Source organism: Miniopterus schreibersii (genome assembly GCF_964146895.1).
Source record: "Miniopterus schreibersii genome assembly, chromosome: 3".
NCBI lineage: Eukaryota > Metazoa > Chordata > Mammalia > Chiroptera > Miniopteridae > Miniopterus > Miniopterus schreibersii.
This window is the reverse complement of record NC_138103.1, coordinates 42544003-42565232: the sequence shown is the minus strand read 5'-3', so window position 1 is coordinate 42565232 and position 21230 is coordinate 42544003. Positions and strand designations below refer to the sequence as shown.

Sequence of the window (21230 nt, the reverse complement as noted above, 5' to 3'; positions counted from 1 at the left end):
ACAGATTGGGAACCACAGATGTATTCAAACATCTTAAGGTTTCTGGACCCAGTTACAATGTGTATGGGGGTTTCTTTATTCCAGGAAGCAATTTTTGGATACGAACTGGGTGTCCTATAATTCAACTCAATTCTAACAAGAGGGTACCCAGAGATAGCATCATATTTCACAGGTTAAGTGCTCAATCCCACAAGACTGCCCTCCACTTCAGATGCCAGTCACATGTCAAGGTTGTTACCTGTGATTCTGACCAACTGGCCATAGGTTGAAGGTTCCAACAACCCTCTCCTCGGGTTTGATTAATTTGCTAGAGCAGCTCGCAGAACTCAGAAACGTTTTACTTACAAATCACCAGTTAGTTAGAAAAATATATAATTCAGGAACAGCAAGATGGAAGAGATACGTAGGGTGAGGGATGGGGAAAGGGCACCAAGCTTCCATGCTTTCTCCTAGAGCAGCACTGTCCCCACATCTCCATGTGTTCAACAACCTGGAAGCTCTTGAACTCCATTCTCTTGTTTTTTTGTGGAGGATTTGTGATTTAGGCATAGTTATAGCAAATGAGCTCAATCTCAGGCTCTCCCCTTTCTGGAAGTTCCATCCAACCCTCTACTCACTTGGCTGGTTCTTCTGGCAACAAGCCTCCAGGGATTAAAAAATACCTTCATTAACATAACAAAAGATACATTTGATGTTTTTTGTTTTTTTTTGGCCGGGAAATCTTTTATTGACAACTAGGGACATAGCCATAAGAGAGGGAAGCACAGAAGACTGCAAATTAAAACCCAATAGCCAGCAAGGGCCCTTTGGGCCAGGAACACTGCATCCTGGGGTCCTCACAGTCTCCTACCAGTAGACCCACAAGACTGGGCATCCAGGAGAGGGGGCAGTGACTCTGGTATCCCAGAGAGTGATAGGATATATGATGCCTCATTACGAGAGACAGGGTAAGGAGGTAAAATGGAGAGAGGGCCCATCACTGCCTAAGACTACCTCCTCCTCTAGAGCCAACACCAGGTGGAGGACTGAACTACCTAGGATTTTGTCATCAGCTGCTGTCTTCTCATCATTCATCTGTTGACCACTGTAGATGAGCCGATGCTGCTGTGAGGGGATTCCTTCTTTCTCTTCCACACGTTCCTTGATTCGTTCCACCTTGTCTGTGGGTTCAGTGTCAGTGTCAGTCTCCTTTTCAGTCAAGTGTCTTCACTTTAATTAGCATCTTCGTCCAGTATTGGGTCTGCACACAGATAAATTGCTGCTTCTACCGCTGTGGTGGCCGCTGCCGCTCCCCAGCACTCGTTTGGTACGAGTCACTTCTGCTTCCGGGTCCCTTTGATGCTTTTATCACTTAGGAAATTCCAAGGGTTTTAGGAACTTTGTAACAGAAAGGGGGAGGAAGACCAAATAAAGAAATTCTTTTTATAAATCACAATATCACACATCTCCATTGAATAGATGGAGAAACATAGGCTCAGATATATAAAGAGGTTTTTCTATAGTTGAACATTTCAGTAGAGGCAAAGTTAGAACTAGATCCTGGAATATTCTGACTTCCTGCCTAGTTTTCATGCCTTTAATTGCCTCGATAGTTCTGAATTTTTGCCTTTGAAGCAAGCAAATTTTAATGAATTGGAGGTCTGACAGTAAAAATTTAAAAATCATTATCCAAATTTGTTATTTCCAGGTCTTTGAAGAAACTGGTTTTGATATCAAAGATTATATTTGTAAGGATGATTACATTGAACTTCGAATCAATGACCAGCTTGCTCGTTTGTACATCATTCCAGGAATCCCAAAAGACACAAAATTTAATCCGAAAACCAGAAGAGAAATTCGGGTATGTAACTGAAAGTACTTAAGTTTGCAAGACAGTATCCCAATTGAATGAAGTAGGAAATTGCTTTTAGAAACACCTTGATAATAATTAACTAAATGAATTATTTTCTTCTTGTGTTTCAGAACATTGAGTGGTTCTCCATAGAGAAATTGCCCTGTCATAGAAATGATATGACCCCAAAATCAAAACTTGGTTTGGCTCCTAACAAATTTTTTATGGCTATTCCCTTTATCAGGTATGTTCATATTTCTTGAAATAAAAAACTAACCTTCATAATTCTGCTACTCAGTTTCTTCACATAGCCAAGTTTTAAAAGTGAATTCTTAATGTTTCCATAGACCATTAAGGGACTGGCTGTCTCGAAGATTTGGAGATTCCTCAGATAGTGACAATGGATTTTCTTCAACTAGTAGCACACCGGCTAAACCTACTGTGGAAAAATTGAGGTAAAGAAATATGTTCATAGAATTGTGACTTTTTGATAGTTTTTAATACAGTAGCATTTTGGTTCTAAAGTTTGCAGAAGTGTTGGATTCCTTTATAGGTACTATTTTATTTTTTAAAAAAAGGTTTTTTATGAGATGAAAGGGAACTTATAGGCGCATTTTTTAAAAGTACACAGAAGAAGGTACCATCTCTTTAATTTTTTTTGTTTGAGAAGATTTATTTTTTATTTTATCTTTATTGTTGAAAGTATTCCATATGTTCCCTTTTCTTCCCCCAGTGACCCCCACCACTGCACTCCTGCCCCCTCCTCAGACCTTCCCCGCATCACTATCTGTCCATGGGCTATGCATATATGCATATAAGTTCGTTGGTTAATCTCCACCCCCCTCCGCCCTATGCTAATCTGTTGCATGCTTCAGTGTCTCTGGATCTTTTTTGTTCATCAGTTCATCTTGTTCATTAGATTCCACGTATACGTGAGGTTATGTGATATTTGTCTTTCTCTGACTGGCTTATTTTGCTTAGCAAAATACTCTCCAGGAGGGTACCAACTCTTTAGATGGATAGATAGAAGAGGAGAAAAAGAGAAATCATGTGTGTGTTTATACTGTTACTTCTCTGTTGTCTTGTTCTACTTTAGAGATAATTGAGTTTCTGAAGACAGTTAACTGGAGGATATATTGAGGTCTGTTTTTGTGTAGGGGAGGTGAAGGGTGCTGATGTATAATTTGTTCAGAAAGAACTGTGAAGACTTGGGTGGGCTTCTTTTCTTTCCCTAGTATTACAAAGAGTGACTATTATATGGATCTAAACCACAAAGGACATTTTCTTGGTTGGAACTTAATAGTATCTAAATCATAATTACAGAGTAGGCTGAGTAAGTAATTTTGTTCAATAAGCATATATATTTGTAAACAACTTCTTAGAACTTTGCCTATGTTAGGTTAAGAGAGTTGCTTTTTACATTTTAATTTAGATGTTCTGTTTTTATCCCAGAGCTTCAAAAGTTACACAATAGAAATATTTACATCTATAGTGAATATTTTTTAAATACATAGAAAATATTCCATTTTAGTTGGGTTTTATGAGGACAGGAGCTTGGACTAAATGTCATTTCTGTCTTTCAGAATCTATGATTATAATAACCAAATTATATACCACTAGATATAAGTGAAATAGTTAAAAAGTGTAAAGTAGACAAGAATGCAGCCAATTTTGAAAAGATAAAAAGATACTACTAAAAAGTTATAAAATAGTGTTTGGAAAAAATTACATGACTATATATGTTTGGAAAATCTGTGTACCATAGCATGATATGATACCCATATCTTTTAGGGTTTGTGGTCTTGGAATGTAAAATGAGGAGATGATAGACCAACTTTTTTAAGTTTCAGGTTTCTTAGGGAGGGTAGTATGTGTTTCTAGTGTATAGACTAATGTCTGTGGTGATGTGTTGAAATATTTGAATTTGGTCTAAAGAAAGAGTTGAGAGTCTAAAATTTTATTGTAATTTTTAAGTGAGAAGGGAGAATTCTGAAATACTCAGAAATAATCTTACTGTATAATATGGTTCTTGGGATTAGTGACTAGATTGTATTATACATGAAAGTGATACTATAGAACGGGATTTCTTTATCATAAACTATAGCATGAGTACAATTTTGTATAATCAAATTCTTTTGCATAAGAATTTGATTACATAAAATTGAATAGAGAATTTATGACTGGATCTTTAATTTGCTTAGCCATTGTCTTGGGCCCCTTAACTTTTTGCTTTAGAGTATAGCTTAATTTTTCATACCCTGTTCCAACATGATGGGATCCATAACTGACCTGTGTAGAATCACATTCTATACTTGAAACATCCCAGTAAGGATATGAGTTGCCTGTCCTATTGTGAAGGAAAGTCCACTTACATTTGTTTGTTTCAACTAAATTTAGGCCCAGAATTGTTTTCTTCACATTTTAAAAAGTACAATCACTTATAGGAAGGAAATGGTATGGATAGTTTAAAAAATTTGGGATTAAAAATAACAGATTATTAATTCATTCAAGAAATATTGAATGTCGGACACTTTTCTGCATGCTGGAGATAGTAGACCAAGCGGACTTAGATTCCTGTAGGGGGAGATAGTAAATAAGAAAGTAAAATTTGTAGTCTGTAAGATAAACTATCAAGGCATTAGAAGAACTATAAGTGAAAATTTTCTGATCTGATTTTTATTTTTTAAATCTTGGTATAGTCGAACCAAATTCCGCCACAGTCAGCAGTTATTTCCTGAAGGTTCCCCAGGTGACCAGTGGGTAAAGCACAGGCAACCACTGCAGCAAAAGCCATATAATAATCATTCCGAAATGTCTGACCTGAAAGCAAAGGTGAGTGATACACATTTAAAGATTTTCATAACTTTAGATCATTTTGACTTTGAAATGTGTGTGAATTGGGGAATTGCAAATTAATAGTTATAGAGCTCTGAATTGTTGATGCAAGACTCCTGTGTTCCTGACTTGTGATTTGAAGCAGGGCTGAGACTCCTTAACCTTTACAGCTTTGCTATAAATCCAGTACAGTAAGTAACAGGGACTAACATCTGACTTTGGTATATATGCTACCAATGAAAGGTTCATTACTGTGTTGTATTCTAGTCTATGATTATATGACAATTTATTTATACATTCTACCTAAAAAATTTTTTCTTTATTTTTCAATTACAGTTGACATACAATATAATATTAGTTTCAGGTGTACAACAGTGATTCTACATTTATATAATTTACAAAGTGGTAACCCTGATAATTCTAGTACCCATATGACACCATATATAGATATTACAATATTATTGACTGTATTCCCTATCTGTAGTTTATATCTCCATGACTATTTTGTAACTGCTAATTTGTGCTGCTTATTCCCTTTACCTTTTTTACCCAGCAACCTAACTCCCCTCTCATCTGGCAACTATCAGTTTATTCTCTGTATTTGTGAGTTTGTTTCTGTTTTGTTTTTTTGTTTACTTTGTTTTTAGATACATACAAGTAAAATCATATGTCATTTGCCTTTCTCTATCTGACTTACTTCACTTAGCATAATACCCTCCAGGTCTATCTCTCTTGTCTCAAATAGTAATATTTCATTTTTTCTTAAGGCCAAGTAGTATTTCATTGTATATACCTACCACTTCTCCTTTATCCATTTGTCTCGCAATATGCACTTAGGTTGCTTCCATATCTTAACTATTTTAAATAATGCTGTAGTGAACATAGGGATGCATATATCTTTAAATTAGTGCTTTGGATTTTTTTCAGATAAATATCTAAAAGTGGGATTGCTGGGCCATATAGTAATTCTGTTTTTAATGATCTGAGGAACCTCTCTACTTTTTTCCATAGTGGCTGCACCAGTTCATAATGTCACCAACAGTGCTTGAGGGGTCCCTTTTCTCTGAGTCCTATCCAACACTTGTTTCTTGATTTATTGATGGTAGCCATTCTGACAGGTGTCAGGTGATATCTCATTGTGGTTTTAATTTGCATTTCCCTGATGACTACTGATGTTGAGCAACTTATCATATGTCTGTTGGCTATCTGTATGTTCTCTTTGGAGAAATGTCTATTCAGGTCCTCTGCCCATTAAAAAAATTTTTTTTATTGATAGAGAAACAGAAACATCCATTTGTTTTCCTACATATGCATTCATTGGTTGATTCTTGTATGTGCCTTGACCTGGGATCAAACCTACAACCTTGGCTTGGAGATAACAGTCTAACCAGAGTTACCCAGCCAGGGACTCTGCCCATTTTTTAAATTGGATTGCTTGTTGTTTTGGTGTTAAGTTGTATGAGTTCTTTATATATTTTGGATATTAACCCATTATTGGGTTTGTCATTGGTGAATATTTTCTCCCATTCATTAGGTTGTCCTTTTGTTTTGTTGGATTCCTTAGCTGCATAAAAACTCTTTAGTTTGATGTAGTCCCATTTGTTTATTTTTTCTTTTGTTTTCCTTGCCTGAGGAGACATATTTTAAAAAATATTAGCAAGAGTGATATGAAAGAGTTCACTGCCTATTTTTCTAGGAGTTTTATGGTTTGGGGGTCTTATGTTGAAATCTTTAGTCCATTTTGAGTTTACTCTTGTATATGGTATAAGAAAGTTGTCCAGTTTCTTTTGCATGTGTCTGTCCAGTTACCCCAGCACCATTTATTGAAGAGACTGTCTTTGCACCATTGTATATTTTGCCTCCTTTGTTATAGATTAATTGGTCATATAGGCGTGGGTTTATTTCTGGGCTCTCTATTCTGTTCCATTGATCTGTGTGTCTGTTTTATGCCATTACAATGCCATTTTGATTACTACAGCCTTATAGTATCGTTTGATATTAGGTAGTGTGATACCTCTAACTTTGTTGTTCTTCTCAAGATTGCTTTGGCTCTTCAGGGTCTTTTGTGGTCCATATAAATTTTTGGATTATTCTAGTTCTGTGAAAAATGCCATTGGTATTGATATGGGTAGAATCAGTAGATTGCTGTGGGCAGTGTGGACATTTTAATGATATAAATATCTTTAATTTCTTCTGTGACTTATTATTTTCTGGGTACAGATGATTTACCACCTTGGTTTAATTTATTCCTAGGTAGTTTATTTTTTGATGCAGTTGTGAATGGGATTGTTTTAATTTCTTTTTCTGATAGTTTGTTATTGGTGTATAAAAATGCAACTGCTTTTCAAATATTAATATCATATCCTGCTACTTTACTGAATTCATGTATCAGTTCTACTAGTGTTTTGGTGGACTCTTTGGGGGTTTTTATATGTTATATGCAAATAATTATAGTTTTACTTCTTCCTTTTCAATTTGGATGCCTTTTAGTTTTTTATTCTCGTCTGATTGCTGTAGCTAGGACTTCCAGTATTGTGTTGAATAGAAGTGTGGTGAAAGTAGATATCCCTGTTTTGTTCCTAGTCTTAAGGGAAATGCTTCACTATTGAGCATGATGTGAGCTGTGGGTCATATATGGCCTTCATTATGTTGAGGTATATTTCATCTATTCACACTTTGAGAGTTTTTATGATAAATGGATGGTGAATTTTGTGAAATGCTTGTTCTGCATCTGTTGATATGATCATATGATTTTTATCCTTCATTTTGTTTATATGGTGAACATGTTAATTGATTTGTGGATATTGAACCAACCCTGCATCCCAGAAATAAATCCCACTTGATCATTGTGTATGTTCTTTTTAATGTATTGCTGGATTCGGCTTGCTAATATTTTGTTGAGGATTTTAATATCTATGTTCATCAGGAATATTGGCTTATTTTTTTTGTAATGTCTTTGTGTAATTTGAGAGTGAGAGTAATGCTGGCCTCATAAAAGGAGCTTGGGAGCCTTCTCTCTTCTTCAGTTTTCTGGAATAGTTTGAGAAAGATAGGTGTTAAATATTCTTTGATTGGTAAAAATCACCTGTGAAGCTATCTGATCCAGGACTTTTGTTTGTGAGGAATTAAAAAAAAAATTTTTTTTCATTTCAGAGAGAGGAAGGGAGAGGGGGAGAGAGATAGAAACATCAGTGATGAGAGAGAGTCACTGATTGGCTGCCTCCTGCAGGTCACTACTGGGGATCAAGCCCAAAACCCGGGCATGTGCCTTGACTGGGAATCGAACTGTGACCTCCTGGTTCATGGGTCAACGCTCAACCACTGAGCCATGCTGGCTGTGCTGCCAGGAGCTTCTTGATTACTGATTTGATTTTTTTTTTTTTAGTAGTTATTCTGTTCAGATTTTCTGTTTCTTGATTTGGTCCTGGAAGATTGTATCTTTTAGGAATTTCTTCAGGGAATTTCTTTTCTCCAGTTTGTTGGCATTTAATTGTAGTTTTTTTTATAATGCTTTGTATTTCTGTGGTGTCACATTGTCACTTCTCTTTTATTTCTGATTTCATTTATTTTGATCCTCTTGTTTTTTTCATGTCTGGTTACAGGTTTATTCAGTTTATTTTTTCAAAGAACCAGCTCTTGGTTTCATTGACCTTTTGTATTTTTGTTCTGGTCTTAATTGTTTCCTTCCTTCCTTGTAACTTTGGGCTTTTTTTTTTTCTCCTAGTTTTTTTTTAATTTATTTTTTATTTTTTTATTTTTTAGGTGTAAGGTTAGATTGTTTATTTGAGATATTTCTTATTTCTTGAGGTAGGCTTGTATTGCTATGAATTTGTCTCTTAGAACTGCTTTGGCTGTGTTCCATAAATTTTTGTATCGTGTTTTCATTTTCATTTGTCTCAAGGTATCTTTTGATTTCTTCCTTTATCTAATTGTTAACTCTTCATTGTTTAGTAGCATGTTATTTAGCATTCAGTGTTGTGTTTTTTGTTTTTTTTTCTTCTGGTAATTGATTTCTGGTTTCTTACCATTTTGATTGAAGAACATGCTTGATATGATTTCAGTCTTCCTAAATTTATTGACTCGTTGTGTGGCCTTAATGTGGTCTATCTGGGAAAATGGTACAGGTGTGCTTGAAAAGAACATATATTCTGCTGCTTTGGGGTAAAATGTACTAAATATCAATAAAATCCATCTGGTCTAATGTGTCATTTTAAGGCTGCTGTTTTCTTGATTTTCTGTTCAGATGATCTATCCATTGATGTCATTGGTGTGTTAAAGTCCCCTACTATTGTATTACTGTTGATTTGTCTCTCTTTGTCCATGGATATTTGCTTTATATATTTAGGTGCTTCTGCGTTATGTGTATAAATGTTTTCAAAGGTTTTGTCTTCTTATTGGATTGTTTTATCATTATGAAATGCCTTTTTTCAAAATCTTTATTATAACCTTTGTTTTGAAGTCTGTTTTGTCTGATATAAGTATTGCTACCTCAGCTTTTTTCTTTTTTTTTTATTTGCATCCCTCAGTCTGTATATGTCTTTGACTTGAAGTGGGTCTCTTGTAGGCAGCATTTGTATGGGTCTTGTTTTATCTGTTCAGCTACCCTATGTCTTTTGATTGGGGCATTTAATTTGTTTACATTTAAAGTAATTAGTGATAGATACGTAGTTGTGCCATTTTTTTAACTTACATTTTTGCTCTTTTTATCTTCTTAAAGAAGTTCCTTTAACATTTCTCAAAAAATTTTTTTTTTTTTAATATATCTTTATTGATATCAGAGAGGGGAAGGGAGAGGGAGAGAGAGAGATAGAAACATCAATGATGAGAGAGTCATTGATTGGCTGCAGCCCACAACCCGGGCATGTGCCCTGACTGGAAATCGAACCCCGATTGCCTGGATCCTAGGTCGATGCTCAGCCGCTGAGCCACGCCCAGCTGGGCAACATTTCTTATAATAATGGTTTGGTGGTGATGAACTCCTTTAGCTTTTTCTTGTCTGGGAATTTCTTTCTACCTCCTATTTTAAATGATTGCCTTGATGGATAGTAATCTTGGTTGTAGGTCCTTGCTTTTCATCCTTCTGGCCTGCAAAGTTTCTTTTGAGAAACTAGTTGACAGTCTTGTGGGAACTTTCTTGTACATAACTGCTTTTCTCTTGCTACTTATAAGGTTCTCTCTTTGCCTTTAACCTTTTTCATTTTAATTGTGATGTGTCTTGTTGGTGCCTCTTTGGGTTCATCTTGTTTGGGACTGTGTGCTTCCTAGACTTGTATATGTACTTCCTTTGTCAGGTTAGGGAAGTTTACAGTCCTTATTTTTTCAAATAGGTTTTTAATCCCTTGCTATCTCTTTTCTCCTTATGGTATTCGTATGATGCAAATGTTGATATTGTCCCAGCAGGAATTGAACCTTTAACCCTTTGATGCGTGGGATGACATTCTAACCACTGAGCCACACTGGCCTGGGTCATTTTCTTCTTTATACCCTTCGTTTTAGGAATTCAGTTAGTCTTCAGGTGATTCTCAGTGATGGTTGTTATATAAGTTGTAATTTTGATGTGGTCATGGGAGGAGGTGAGCACAGTGTTTATCTACTGCTCAGTGTTTGCTGGAAGTCCTCTGTTCTACTCTTAAGGGACATTTGGTTATTTCCAGTTAGGGGTTTTTACAAATAATAGTGTGATGAATATTAATGTGCATATCTTTTGATGAAATACACATATTTGGGGTTATATATAAGGTGTACCCCAAAAATGTATATACACACTTTGAATAATTATAAAGGCAGTGCTTATGAAAATACATTTCATTTTCAAAATTGAGCAATCAGCTGTTAAAGTGTGTATACATTTTTTGGGGGACACCTGTATATAACTGACAGAATTATTGGATCACTGAATATGGCTGTGTTCTTGAGTATATACTGCAAACAATATTCTCAAGTAATTTGTATTTTCAGCAAAATATATGAGAATTCCAGTTGTTCCACACCTTTACTAATGCTTGGTGTTATCTGTCTTTATTACGGTAGCCATCCATTTTGGTGTCACTCTTTATTTTCATTCTTTTAAAACATACTGGATTCATCAAAATTAAAAGCTTTTGTTGTGTCAGAGGACACCATCAAAAGAATGAAAAGATAACCTACAGAAAGGAAGAATATATTACAAGTCATTTACATGAATATCATTTATATGATGGATTACTGTCCAAAATATATAAAGAACTCCTAAACTCAATAGCTAAATAAATAAATAAATATAAAAATAAAATAGCAAAATAAATAAAAACAAACAAAAAACCCAATTAAAAAATGGACAAAGGGCGTGGGGATAGACTACAAATGGCCAATAAGCACGTGAAAAGATGTCCAGCGCCATTTGTGAGTAGAGAAATGTTAATCAAAACCACAATGAGATACCACTTCATACCCGTTAGGATGGGTATAATGAAGAAAATGGAAAATAACAAATGTTGACAAGGATGTAGGGAAATTGGAACCCTCATACATTGCTGCTTGAAATGTAAAATGGTGCAGCTGCCATGGAAAACAATTTGATGGTTCCTTAAAGAGTTAAACATAGAATTACCATATGACCTAGCAATTCCATTCCTAGGTATATACTTAAAAGAATTGTAAGCAGAGATTAACAAATCCTAAACCACTATCTCAGCTCCTAGATGAGGAGGAACTCAAAAAATAACTTGTATACCAGGGTTGATAGTAGCATTATTCATAATAGCCAGAAGGTGGATGATGAAAAAGTTCTAGAGATGGATACCGGTGGTGGTTGCGCAACATTGTAACTATATTTACTGCCACTGAATTGTACACTCAAAAGTGGTTCAAGTGGTAAATTTTATGTGTATTGTACCACTTATAATAAAAAGTAAGTACCAGCAGGAGCAGAATGGAATTGAATTAAAATTGTATGGTAACGTAAGTTTCTAAAGCCCGCATTTCCCTACCATTCTTTAGTTAACATTGTTTTCAAGCTATTTTAGGAATTGTTTGATTTTTCCTGTAGGTAGATGAAATTAAAAGAAATAAATCTATTTTTATATATTTTAAATAATAATAAAGCTATTTTATTCACACTGTTTTAGCCAAGCCTCTTGAAGTGCTGCTATTTCAATACGACTGAAGGCAAATTAATGTTTAAAATCTGTTGTAAGTTAAACTTAGAATTTTTGTAAGAAAATTAACTCATGTTAAAGCAGTGTAATAGGAAGATGTTAGCTATTGAGTGTTTAGGCTTTAGGTCTAAACTTAGCGATAATGGCCCAAATTTTTAAAACACCACTCTTCTTTATTTTATAAAATGAGAATATTAATTTAAAAATGCTATTTGTTAATAATTTAAAAGCACATTATAGGGTGACAGTTGATCACCTCTGCACCTATTTCCTACTCTGAGAACTGTGTCCAGTATTCCTCAGCATTTCCTCCCAGGGAACTTTTCTTTGACATTCACCTAAGGTTTTCAGACTTGTTCTTCTCCTCCCATTGTTTAAAAAAAAGTTTTTAAAACATGTTTTTTATTGATTTTGAAAGGAGAGAGCCTGGCTGGGCATGACTCAGCGGTTGAGCGTCAACCTTGGATCCAGGAGATCAAAGTTCGATTCCTGGTCAGAGCACATGCCCGGATTGCAGCTGGATCCCCAGCAGGGGGCGAGCAGGAGGCAGCCAATCAATGATTCTCTCTCATCACTGATGTTTCCGCCTCTCTCTCCCCCTCCCCCCCTCCGTTCCTCTCTCTAAAATCAATAAAAATATATTTAAAAATAAATAAATAATAACTAAAAAATAAAAAGAGAGAGAGAGACCTTGCTTTGTGACACACTACCTTCTATAAGAAAAAATACCGATATGGTACCTTTCCCCCAATGTTTTAGGAAGATTTTTGGGGTGAGGGGGTTTGCTAAACTCTGATTCAACCAGCTTATCATATTCATAGGGATATATTATTTGTCCTATTACATTGTATTATAGATTTATGTTTTATTTATTTCTTATTGCAAAAACAGAATCAAAATATGAGGGGAAATGGCAGAAAACAGTATCAAGATTCACCTAATCAAAAGAAAAGAACAAATGGGGTCCACAGCCAGCCAGCGAAGCAGCAGAATTCCTTGATGGTAAGAGTTACTTCATGCTAATAAGAGAGCTCACCCCTTTTAAGAGTGGGGCAAAGTCATTGTCAAGGCACATCAAATTGATAGGATTTTTATGGAGTGAAATTGTGCATGCAGTTTGCCTGCTAAAAATCTTTTGGGCTACTTTGAATTTATGGGTTTGTAACATTGATTCAGTTACATATCTAATGCTTAATTTTTTTTTATGTGCTTATTTAATTTTAATAGTGTGAAAACAATGTGTACTCAATCTTGCTTATTAGAGCAAGTCTTTGGCTATTCTGTGTTCTTCTAAATAGAGTCTATGTTATTTTAATGAAGTTAAAAGTTTGAAAGAACATCACAATGTATTTTTTTCCTTCAAGTTGATAGAATTTAAAAAATTAAAAATTAACAAAATACAGCAAGTATTTTGTAATTGGATTAGCCCTAAAGACAAATAACTGTTAGCATTTTAAGGCATTTACTTCCATTCTTTTAGTCTGTGCTCCAGAAAGTAATGCATAACTAATGGTCTTGCTTATCTTTTCTGTAAGTCCAGTTATTTGTATGTTGAATTATTTTACTGTAGCCTCACTTATTTTTCTTTCTTTAACAGTGAGTGAGCATTGTAATTTTAAGTTTTTAGCAAAAATATTTGACCTGAATTCTTTTTTTTTTAAATATATCTTTATTGATTTCAGAGAGAGGAAAGGAGAGGGAGAGAGATAGATAGAAACATCAATGATGAGAGAGTCATTGATTGCCCTGATCGGGAATCGAACCCCGATCGCCTGGATCCTAGGTCAACGTTCAACCGCTGAGCCACGCCCGGCCGGGCTACCTGAATTCTTTAGGTGCTGACCTAACATCGGGCTTACTGAATTCACTAGCAAAGACATGTTAAAAATCAGTTTACTGTTAGACTACTTGTCCTTTTTTATTATTATACTTTTTCCTGTCAGATTGGCAAAGATACCCAGTTGTGTATTATTGAGCGTATTGACAACACTTAAAAATTACTGAGAGGGCCCAGCCAGGTGTGGCTCAGCAGTTGAGCATCGACCTAGGATCCAGGCGATCAGGGTTTGATTCCTGGTCAGGGCACATGCCCGGGTTGCAGGCTCAATCCCCAGTTGGGGGCATGCAGGAGGCAGCCGATCAATGACTCTCTCATCATTGATGTTTCTATCTCTCTCTCCCTCTCCTTTCCTCTCTCCAAAACCAATAAAGATATATTTAAAAAAGAAAAAATTACTGATAGGTACAACTTTCTAGAGTTTTTTGGCTATATTGAAAGCATGAAAAAAGTTCTTACCTTGATTCGCTAGATAGAAGAGAAATTTAAAGAATATTCAACCCAGTATTCTTTTAAATAATGAAAACCTGGAAACTATGTAAATATCCAAGAAGGTAATATTAAATGCAATATTGTAGATCCATGCAATAGACTACTATGTAGTCATTAAAAATGACGGTATAGATTTGCATTTAAATAAGTATGTTCATAGTATATTTCATTTTAAAAGTAGGTATCTCCTCATTTATATTAAGTGAAATAACTGGAAATGGTATATTATGTGTTTATGGTTTTTTTTTATAGAAATGTGAAAAAAAACTTCATCCACGAAAACTTCAGGATAATTTTGAAGCAGGCAAGTCATTTTCTTATTAAAATCTCTGCCTCATGGGGTTTAGTTTTGGTCTAACCTTGATTTTACTGGAGTGTTTGATAAACTATAATAGAGAAGCAGAGCGAGCTGCACATGTCTGTAGAGAGAGTTCATATATGTGATCAAGTTCTCTAAATACAAAACTGGCTAAAATGAATTTATTTAAATGATCAAGATGAAATTACTTGTCTTTTCAATGTGCTATTTATTTTTGTGACTGTCAAGCCTTGGTGCTGTGCATGAATATTATAGGTTAATAAATAATTGCTTAAGGGTTGGAGGGGAAGTAGAACCGAGTATTGTAAAGATGAGACCTCATTCTATGTGCTATATAGAATGTATGCAAGCGGTACACTGACTTCAGAGGGGTAACATTTCCCCCCTTTTGGAGGTAGTGATCAATATTTTAAGGTAATACTAAGGATAGCTCTTATTAAAATGACATTTAGAACTTCTCCATCCTCAGTTATGAAGAGTAGGTGTGCGCTCTGATTTAGAAAGGAATGCTGATGAATGTAGAAAGCTCTTTGGTAAACTGATTTAATTGGGAAGTACAGTAGATTATTTTTTCTTAGGTGCTATTTTCAATTTTATGAAGTTTCCTGTGCAGTAGGTAGGCATTTATTCACCATCTAATTTAAAGCTTTCATATTAAAAAGTCTTAAGACGTGGAAAGCATTATAATCATATTTTTTGCAGTACTGTCTATGATTTAAGTAAGATAAAAACTATTTTAAAGTTGATGCTTTAACCCTATTTTGGAAAGTTAAGGTTAACTATGAAGAAGCAGAAACTACCATTAGTTTAGTATAGATGAGTTATGGGGTAGGAATCCTCTTCATAGGATTTTTCCATCCACCTTGGCTGGTGGGGGCTGATGGTTCGATTAACATGAGTTCAGAAATAACTTATTTCACAAAATCTTTAAAAAGCTATGTTCAGGAACATTAAGGAAGGCACACTGTAACTTTGTATATCCAGCTTAGTTGGGCATCACATGGATGCATATCATTTTGAGTTGTCTTCAGAAGGAAGTATAAAAGGAATCTTGTGCTGGGAAACCTCGCTTCAGACTTTTTGCCTCAGCCTCTTGGTGTCTATTCCAAATATACTTCCGTAGTCAGGTCTCTGCTCTACTTAAAAAACACACACAAAACCCCACCGAAAAAACCCCTGATAAGTTGGTGCTTTGTTGTACTATGGTTTTGAAAAGTTGGATTTTTCTTTAGGTTGTATATTCCCTGAAGATTGGTAAGTGCCAAACAAAGCTTCAGCTTTATTTTTCTAGAATTGGAATCTTTACAGATCTCACATTGAAATTTTAATCTTACAGTGCTTACATTTTGATTTCTGTCAAGGGGCCCCCATTATTTTGGCACAGAATATAAATATTGGAGGTAGACAAAGTTATGTCCATTTTTGAAAACAAGTGAATATAAAGGGTTTTAAAGACAGATTAAGATTTTGAATGTTTGTGTGGGAATAGCAGTAACAGACTAATGGGAAAGGAAAATATCTTGGTGGTTCAACTTAGATTTAGGGTGTGGGAGCTAAAAATATACTGTAAATGATGAATTCCTTTATAACAAAAGGTGAAGGGCAATATTTTATTTTTTATTCATTACTGAGCTTATTTTTTGTGTTTTACACAGATGCTGCATATGACTTACCTTACTCTGGTGAAGACCAGTTGCTAGAACATGCTGAGGGACAGACTGTGGCATGTAATGGACATTACAAGTTCCCCTTTTCATCCAGAGCCTTTTTGAGTTTCAAGTTTGACCATAATGCTATAATGAAAATCTTGGACCTTTGATAGCAGCAGATGTGTTGTGGAAGCATCTGCAAGATCAGAGACCTGTTGCATTTGAGTGGGTGTCTCTCTGAGCCTTACCTTTCTCAGGTGTTTTAAAGAAATGCAGGGAGGCAATGATGTTTCTGAAGAGATTGTTCTCTGTGCAGGAGAGAGAGTGGAAAGAAATATGAATTTGGACTATAAATGCAGTTTTATAACCTTTTATACAGATGTACCTTTTCAGTATTTGGCCAATGAATTTGAGTTGCTTTTTATGAGGGCATTTTTTCCTGTGATTGTGGCTTTTATTTTATATTCTGATCAAGAAAATAGTGTTTATCATCAAGTTAATGGACATGCTCTGTCCATACACTTTAGTGATTGCAATAATAGTTTCCTTACGTTGAAATTTTAAAAGGAACAAAATACATAATTTATTAAGCAAACCAAACACAAGAGCTGAAATGTCATAGAAGTCAAGATTGCAGGTCATCTTCTTTGGTGGCATTTTGCATATTTACTTTAACCACTTAGGTTCTCTAATCCTCCTCTGCTTGAAGTTTCATTTAAAGCTTTTATTTAGAGCCAGCACCTGCAATATAATGTTCAAAATGAACTCTTAGCACTTCATTTAAGAGCTGAGTCCTCAGCCTGTATAGGGACTGAGTTGGTTGGGTGGGGAGTTGCTGCTCTAATTTTGCACTGTGCTGCATGCAGTCAGTAAACCTGTGGGACTGCTGGAGAGGGTAGCAGAGAGCGCAGAGGCCGGGATGCAGCAACTGCCTTGGTTATGTCTTCAACCTGCCGCCAGCCCTTTAGTCTACAATTATTTTGTTCTTGTGAAGATACATTCTGTATTACAGTTGTGTAAATACATGTGGAATACTGATATTACTAGGTTTTACATTGCATCTCAGTGTTGATCTGTGGAAACTGATGCTATATTCAGTTCCAATTTGCAGTAGTAGCAGAGACTGACTGACTTTTATTAGCATGCTGAAGCCCCTGGGTGATGGAGCAAGAATGGAAGGGCTGTGCAGTTTACCCAGTACAGATAAAGCCTCTCTCTAGGGGAGGATCAGAACGGAAAAGTAACAGACACAACTAGGAATGTATTTTGCTCTTTCAGGATTCTTAAATCCAAATAAGGATGGCAGTACCCATTTTAAGAAGAATTTCAGTTATAATTGAGGACAATCACCAGGGCTTTAAGGGGGCTTTAGTGTTTGGGCTCCTTCTGATATCAATGAAGGTATTTCTTTGTGTGGGGTGAGGGGGTGGGAGCATATGCGTGCGTGTGCATCTGTCGTGGGTTTTAAAAATCGTTTTTTACATGTGGTATCCACAAAATATATCTCTGCTTGTAAATTTTATTGTAGAAATCTTTATTCTGTATAGGTAGCCTATTTAATAGGGGTTCATGTAACCCATGGGACTTTTAAAAGAAATGCTGTTGTAAGGAATTCGCTTGGTATTACTTTGCTTTAGCTTTTAAATGGCTTAATTTTAAAGGAGAAAGTTTATTTATTAATGAAACTGTCACTCTTGGTGCTAAGCAGGAGAATTCACAATTGCAGCATTGTGTTTAGCATTAGGTTACTTACAATCCTGCATCTTTTAATGTGACAAATTTGTGAATCCTTCTGTGACGTTATATGATTGTGTTTGGAAGTTCTTACTCTTCTCTCCAGAAATACAGCTGCTTTGCTTGGGTCTCCTTGAGCCATATTTATAGTTGGTCCCAGCATTCCAGGTTTCTGTTAAATTGTTAAGGGAGTGAAAACTTCGTTTGCCTGACAGTTAAATCATTTTTACTCATTTACTGTCATCTGGAAACCAATTAATTTTTAGTGTTTTATATGTTTTCTTCTTTTTAAGTGAGTACTATACTATGGTCAGTCTCTCTGGTGCCTAGAGTTGGATTTTTCAGCTCTCAATACTAAAGCAAAAGAGATTAGAGTTAGTTATCAAAAGTGTGTCTTCTAATAGTGTTGAGCCTTTCAAGAACCAACAGATTCTCTTTTCAGTTACGGTGGTTTAACCGTAGTTCAATGTTACTGCAGTTGTGCTGCTTCACTTAATGCACTGTGGAACAAAATAGGGTGTTGTTGGGGTGGGGGTTTGATAATTTGAGGCTTTTAGCTATCTTGAGTTTGAGATTAAAAAATGTTAAAAGAAGTGAGTAAAGTTTATGTGTGTGATGTGACTAAACTATGCAGAAAATGTTTAAGTTGGATGTATGTGCTTTATGTACATCTGCTATACTTACTCCCTCGAACCTGTGTATTAGTTTCTCAGTGTTCAGGTTTCCTTGAGAAAGGCCATGCTTAGCACAGAACTGGATTTCTCCTTTGAGAAACTTTAGCATGGTTTGAAGAAATCAGTGATAAAGAAGTGTGCTGAATATGCAATAATTTACTTCTGTGTGCTGCATTTTAAGCTAGATGAATAGTTGTGTTGGCTTCTTTATGTTTATGTCTTTGAGAGAAATAGGTTTTTGAATCCACTTTTTAAATGTTCTTATGTTTCATCCTTATATGTTCCAAGGTTCAGTGCACTGTGAATTTTTTATTTTTTAAAATTTTGTAGGTGCTTTTATATATAACTGTAATGATTCGTAAGATGTTAAATGAATTGTTTTTGTACTTAGCCATTATAATCCAAAAGATTAGGGGTGTGGTTTATGTGTTTTCACTAAGCAATGGCAAGTGAATGGTTTTAGGATTTCAGACAGTGACGTTCTCTGAGACGTGAGCATTTGAAGATGTCTGAGAACCTAATAGAATTCTCTTAAGAGCGTGGGTGAAATTTGATTGAAGCTGTTTGAAAATTAAGTTGGATTTTCTTGCTTATATAGAAAGGCGAATCTGTGCTGTCAAAGGAACTGTGGTCCCTGCTTGCTGCTCGAGCTTTGGATATCCTCATTTTTCTTTTAAATGTCAGTGCAGATAATGAAGATACGTAGCAAAATTAATTTCGTGCTGTAAGATCGGGTTGGTAGTTTGTCTTCTAGTAATTTGTTCAGTATTCCTCCCTTATCCACGGCTTTGCTTTCTGTGGTTTTAGTTGCCCACAAGCAACTATGGTCTGAAAATAAATGGAAAATTCCAGAAATAAACAATCCATAAGTTTTAAATTGTGTGTTGTCCTGAGTCGCACGGTATCTCATGTTGTCCCGCTCCCTGCGGCCAGGGCTTGCATCAGCCCTTTGGGCCGTGGCGCCACGCTGTATGAGCTCCCGCTCTCTGTGCCGTTAGTCGCTTAGTAGCCACCTCCATTATCAGATTGACCATCGCAGTACCACAGTGCTCGTGGTCAAGTAACCCTTATTTTACTTGATAATGGCCCCAAAGCACAAGAGTAGTGATGCTGGCAACTCAGGTGTGCCAAAGAGAAGCTAGCTGTAAAGTGCTTCCTTTAAGTGAAAAGATGCATATGTTATGTATAGGAAAAAACAGTATATATCAGTCGTTTCAGGCATCTACTGGGGATCTTGGAATGCATCTCTGCGAGGAAGTGGGGACTACTGTAATATCAAATAAAAACTCAAATCTAAGCGAATAGCATCCTTCCAAAGGGATTAAATTCTTCTATAAAATTTAACATATTGTGGTGGTTTTTAGAAATATTCAGGTCTGAGTGCATGTGTGTATTAAAACATTTCATTACCTATTCTCTCATTTAACTTTTTTAATTTTTTTGTCTCCAGTAGTTAGTTAACTTAAACAGTAAGGAGCAAAGTTAGCCAAGTTATTTTTCTTACTATTAATAACACCTCTTGGCTTTCTATATTTTTGTACCATTGGACTTCTCTCTGCCTGCTCAGAGATTTTGTTTTAGTGACATCTATTGTGTCTCGGTTATTCTCTGAGGCAGTATTTTCTTTGCATATTAATCATAGTTATAAGGTCAGATTCATTAACATTTTTATGACTGAAGAAAAATAAGTGTTACCTAGTAATTTTGACTTGGATTATTTTCTAGCCTGGAGAAGGGGCTCATGTATTGCTGTAACTTCAGATTAACTATAAAGAAGTAGAACTCTTATTTTGTCTGACGGTGTCAGTGTCCTTTAAGTACCTGCCTCTAGGTGAACAGGTGATAGTATAACAGCAGTTTTGTGAACCCTTATTCCTGATGCTTGGTGACTGAGTTCCTCATTTTTGTATTCTGTCCCAAGACTTTAAAGTGCATTTGCATAGTTGCCCAAAATTCTAAAAGTGAGATGATGGGCTTTCTCAGCATCCCTTTTTTCCTGGAATTGAGCTACTCTTGAGGTTTGTACTCCTGTGTCATAAAGTTGGCAGACTGCCGATGGCCAGGAAGGGGTCTGTTCATGCATTCAACATAGAGTTCTGGACTGAAGTTTAAAAAAATATGGCAGGTTATTATTTTAGAACAAAGTGCCCTGAAGGGAGAAGGTAGGTATAGTTACTGGGCAAAGAGAGCGTAAGGAAGAAGTTATAGGAGATAAATCAGTTCTTGAGTGCTGTATGGTATAGAGCATTGCCTACCCCAAGCAGAGTCTTACTATTACGTGGCCATTACCAAGTGTTTTCTAGCTCTGCATAATTAATTTTTCCTAAGTACTATGGTTGCCAAGCAACCCAGAAAATCTAAAGTAAATTTCCTCACTTTAAAGGTCAGTGTTTGGGAGGTTGGTCCTTCCTGTGCTGACACTTTGCTACTCCAGCCATACTGAAGTGCACTGCTTTCTTACAGGAACATAACCCAGAGCTCACACAGCCATTGTCAGCTGTGTGGCATAGTCACTTAATGTGGTAGCTATACATTTGTCCTGAATGGTGATCCATTCCTTTCCATCTAGTTGCCTTGTGACTAACAGCATTTGCCATTGAAAAAGTAGTCTATATATAGCTAGGGAAAATAGTAAAGCTACCTCTCACACATGGGAGTGGACTTGAAGGGCTGGCTTCCACGAGCTTGGTTGCTCAATTTAACATAAAGTACAAAGAAGTATA

General features: G+C 35.8%; 1 protein-coding gene and 1 pseudogene across 2 annotated transcripts in view; one reads left to right on the top strand and one right to left on the bottom strand.

The window, feature by feature from the left end:
* Positions 1-17963, top strand: part of DCP2 (decapping mRNA 2) — a 38720-nt gene extending 20757 nt beyond the window's left edge. Inside the window, exons 5-11 of the mRNA XM_081133290.1 lie at positions 1688-1840; positions 1963-2075; positions 2179-2286; positions 4531-4663; positions 12694-12804; positions 14384-14435; positions 16106-17963. Of these exons, the coding sequence (XP_080989416.1) occupies positions 1688-1840; positions 1963-2075; positions 2179-2286; positions 4531-4663; positions 12694-12804; positions 14384-14435; positions 16106-16269 (834 nt within the window). The 3' untranslated portion in view covers positions 16270-17963. The remainder of the gene's footprint in view (positions 1-1687; positions 1841-1962; positions 2076-2178; positions 2287-4530; positions 4664-12693; positions 12805-14383; positions 14436-16105) is intronic.
* On the bottom strand, positions 909-1222 carry LOC308554637 (ubiquitin-like protein NEDD8 pseudogene; annotated as a pseudogene). The gene has a single exon. The product of its transcript is annotated as a ubiquitin-like protein NEDD8 pseudogene (transcript).
* Positions 17964-21230: the final 3267 nt, after the last annotated feature.